The sequence below is a fragment of the Oryzias melastigma genome, linkage group LG4 (assembly GCF_002922805.2).
Source record: "Oryzias melastigma strain HK-1 linkage group LG4, ASM292280v2, whole genome shotgun sequence".
NCBI classification, from domain to species: domain Eukaryota; kingdom Metazoa; phylum Chordata; class Actinopteri; order Beloniformes; family Adrianichthyidae; genus Oryzias; species Oryzias melastigma.
In genome coordinates this window covers 18,488,439-18,491,946 of record NC_050515.1, presented here as the reverse complement: position 1 = coordinate 18,491,946, position 3,508 = coordinate 18,488,439, and the positions used below count along the sequence as shown (strand labels likewise).

General features: G+C 36.6%; 1 protein-coding gene across 2 annotated transcripts in view; it reads left to right on the top strand.

The window, feature by feature from the left end:
* The window catches only part of depdc1a (DEP domain containing 1a), a 9,979-nt gene extending 6,999 nt beyond the window's left edge, over positions 1-2,980 (top strand). For both annotated transcript variants that reach the window (XM_024278582.2, XM_024278583.2), the window contains 4 exons: positions 701-873; positions 1,296-1,472; positions 1,564-1,770; positions 1,910-2,980. In XM_024278582.2, coding sequence (XP_024134350.1) covers positions 701-873; positions 1,296-1,472; positions 1,564-1,770; positions 1,910-2,047 — 695 coding nt within the window. In that variant the 3' untranslated portion in view covers positions 2,048-2,980. The remainder of the gene's footprint in view (positions 1-700; positions 874-1,295; positions 1,473-1,563; positions 1,771-1,909) is intronic.
* The last annotated feature ends 528 nt before the right edge of the window (positions 2,981-3,508 follow it).

The following is a 3,508-nucleotide window of genomic DNA, read 5'->3' as shown; positions in this document are numbered from 1 at the left end:
TATGAAAAATGTCATAAATTGGGGTTTTAAATGGCAAGTCTGCCAATACAATACGTATCACAATAACTCCCAAGACTATACCAGAACAATTTTCACTTTTTTTTTTTTAAGAGTATGACTTAGAAAAAAAATCTACTGGAATTTGAATGTTTTTTATTGTAATAAAATGGTAAAATTCATTTTATATAATGATCACAGCCTTAAGCATTTAATATAACATTAGCATTTAACACAAGCCGGTTCTCATGAGATTTTGCTGTTTTGGTTGCGGTGTAGAACTGCCCATAGAAGCTCAGTGCTCGGTGCTGCCACCTGGTGGTCTGGGTTTAGGCGGAAAACTAAAGTAAGATGCTGAAGGGCGCTCATAAATAATTAATAAAATATCACCTTGTCAGCATTTTAAATCGATACAAGTATCGCCAAACAAAATATCGTGATATATTGCCAAATCGGTTTTTCCCTACACCGCAAGTAATAAATAGGATCCGGAATTGCAGATTGACTGATTATTAGACAATATAATTTCAGATAATGAAGTAGACAATTTGCAGTTTTAAACATATTGCATTAAAAGTGGTAATGAATTGTTTTCCCTTCCCTTGTGATTGTGCTTTGAAACTTTCATTAAGTTGCTGATTTAAACCAGAAAAAGCAATTTCTTATTATTTTTAAACTAAATCATGGCTCCGTCTTCAAATAGGTGTCCTGCAGCCTCACTGTGAGCGTGTTGCCATTGAGGCCCTGCAGCTTTGCACCCTCCTCCTCCCTCCTGCGTCTCGGAGGAAGCTGCAGCTTCTCATGAGGATGGCGTCTCGCATCAGCCAGAACGTGGACATGCCTCGTCTCCACCCTGCAATTGCCACCCGGACGCTGGTAAGGAATGAAGTGCATTTTTGAAACCCCTAAATATATATATATATTTTTTTTCCAACAATTACATTCTCAAAAATATTCTAAGTATCATTTACCCAAAATAAAAAAACAATGTCTTGAGGTCATGAACTTTAAATAAATTTCTCCTGCTTGCTAAGTTTGTGGAAATTATGGGTAAAGAGAATAATTTTACTCATTGAGTTTGACACGGACTACAAAAAGGATCACTATTATCAGTATGGAACAGTTTAGAAAAATCCCATTAAAGATCACCATATGAATTAACCTGCTGTTGGAGCAATGCAAAGATTCTTTAGCTTTTACAAATGATTCTCATAAATGTACAAGCTGTGTGAGTTTTTTTTTTTTTTTTTTTTTTTTTTTAAACCACTTTATATTGAATTTTCTTTTGTATTTCTCAGATGGTTCACACATTTTCAGGCTGTATACTAAGCAGTGCTGAAGAGTGTGACTTGGATGAGCTGCTGGCTACCAGACTGGTGTCATTTCTGATGGACCATCAGCAAAGTATCTTCTCGGTTCCAGAATACCTCCTCAACGCCATCAGTGACCACATACAGTATCTGCGCACAGTACAGGTACTTCTATCAATTGTAATGTAGAAGAAGACCACAGACAATCCCTCCAGATTCATGGGATTAACATGTTCGTCTCTCTTCCTGCTTCTAGGTGCCCGTGGATGCTGTTCCCAAACCTGACAGCAGGGAGGCAGATTGTATTCCTGTACCCATGTACACATTTTGCCACCAAATAAGCGGCGCTGAGTTTGAGGAGCAAAAGCTGACTTCCTCACAGAAAGCTATGGAGGAGCTGCTGGAGATCCTGCTTACAGATCAGAACATGAGTGAGAAGGACAGACGCAAGAAGCTGAAGCAGGTAATAACCCGTTTACAGCTGTGAATTTACACTTTTTAGGTTTGAAATGCTTGTTGGTGGTTGCACTTTTCTGAATTTTCCAGTTTGTAATCCACACATCTTTGTTCCTGAAAAACTGACAGTGTTGTGTTTCCTTCAGTTCCAGAAGCAGTATCCAGACATTTACAAGCGACGTGTTTCCTCTTCAGAGCAGGGAAACAAGACGGACAGTAAACCAAAGATTAAGCCTCCCCTCCTCACCATCAAGAAAAACAAAACTTTTAGCATCAGGAACTAAAGAATTCAAGAAAGGGAATTCACTCCACACAAGAACTCAGAGAAATCTTTTACCTTTTACAGACATTGTTACATCCCCCTGTTGTTTTAGTTGTGTTTTAGCCAGAGAGATGCATTGTGGGGGATTTAAAACTTGTATTTGTTGGGTGTGAGTGTTCTAACGTGTGTTGACAGTTGTATCAGTTCAAGGCAATCCCTCTTTTAAAAACGGTATCATTTAACACGAATAAGTCTGACATGTTGAAACGAGGTGAGTTCGGAAGTCACTGGTCGGTTTGGGATAAATTGGTCTTTTATTTATAGACATATTTATAAGAATAAGACATTGGGAGTGTCGCTAGTTGTCCAAAGATTTTTGTTTTGGATTCTTTTCTCTTTAAGTTTGACTTTTTTTTTTTTTGCATCTAAACCAATTTTTATTGTAGATTTTCATTTGATCTGTTCTCTCTTTATTGGGTTTTAAGTTTTTTAAAGTGGATGTATGGAGTATTTAATATTTGGACCCCAGCCTTTTCCAGGTTAATATTGTTACTAAAAGAAGAGAATAGATCTTCTTTGTTTTGTATTCCCGTTTGTGCAATTTTTAGAGGTTAAAATTAGCCAGAAAACTAAAGTTAGTCAAGCATGTATCCTGTAAAACAGGCACCTGCAATGTTTAAATATACAAAACTTTATTGACAGCTCCCAGTATTAAAGATCTAATAGCAGGGTTTGGGGAAATATTGGACTCTTTTAAACGATCCCTTTTTGTTTTTATTAGTTATATGAAGTATTTTTTTCTCTCTAGATATTTGTTTTGACCTCATCAAAATTGGATATTTTTGAAGTTGATTTTTAATGCAGAATTACATAGGAGTGTAAATTGTGCAGCAGAAACAACTTACTGTGTGCTATGCAAAGTCATTGGAAATAAACATATTTGTGACTGAAATGACTATTGATTATGAAGGAATGTCGTGGCATTTTCACAGAGAATTAATAAGGAGATATAGTGAATTTTCTATTTAAATGAAACTAGTTTATTATGTAGTTGTCGTCAAGCTTACTGGCCAGACGTCTGCTTCCTGCTAAATTTACTCCAGTGTCATGATACGAGCTGGTTCAAAGGAGGGAGAACGTCCATTGTTGAAATTCTATTTGTTTTTGAGATTTCAAACAATGAATCTTACACCATGGTTATGATAATTTAACTTAAGAAGGGCTTCGTCAAGGTGTTGACTTGAATTAAATAAAGATGTAGTGCCACAACATTGAGAAAGGCTCAAAAAATCATATGGTGATATTGACAAGGCCCCTCCTCCAAGAGTTAAATGTGTTGATGAAATCAGAGTTCTTTTTCAGGAGGTTTTTAGCATACAGCAGATCTAGTGGTTCGATTAAACAGTTTCCAGTTCTTATAGTAGCAAAACAACTCCCAGACCATGACACTACCCCTGCCAGATTTGTCTACGATGTTTATCAA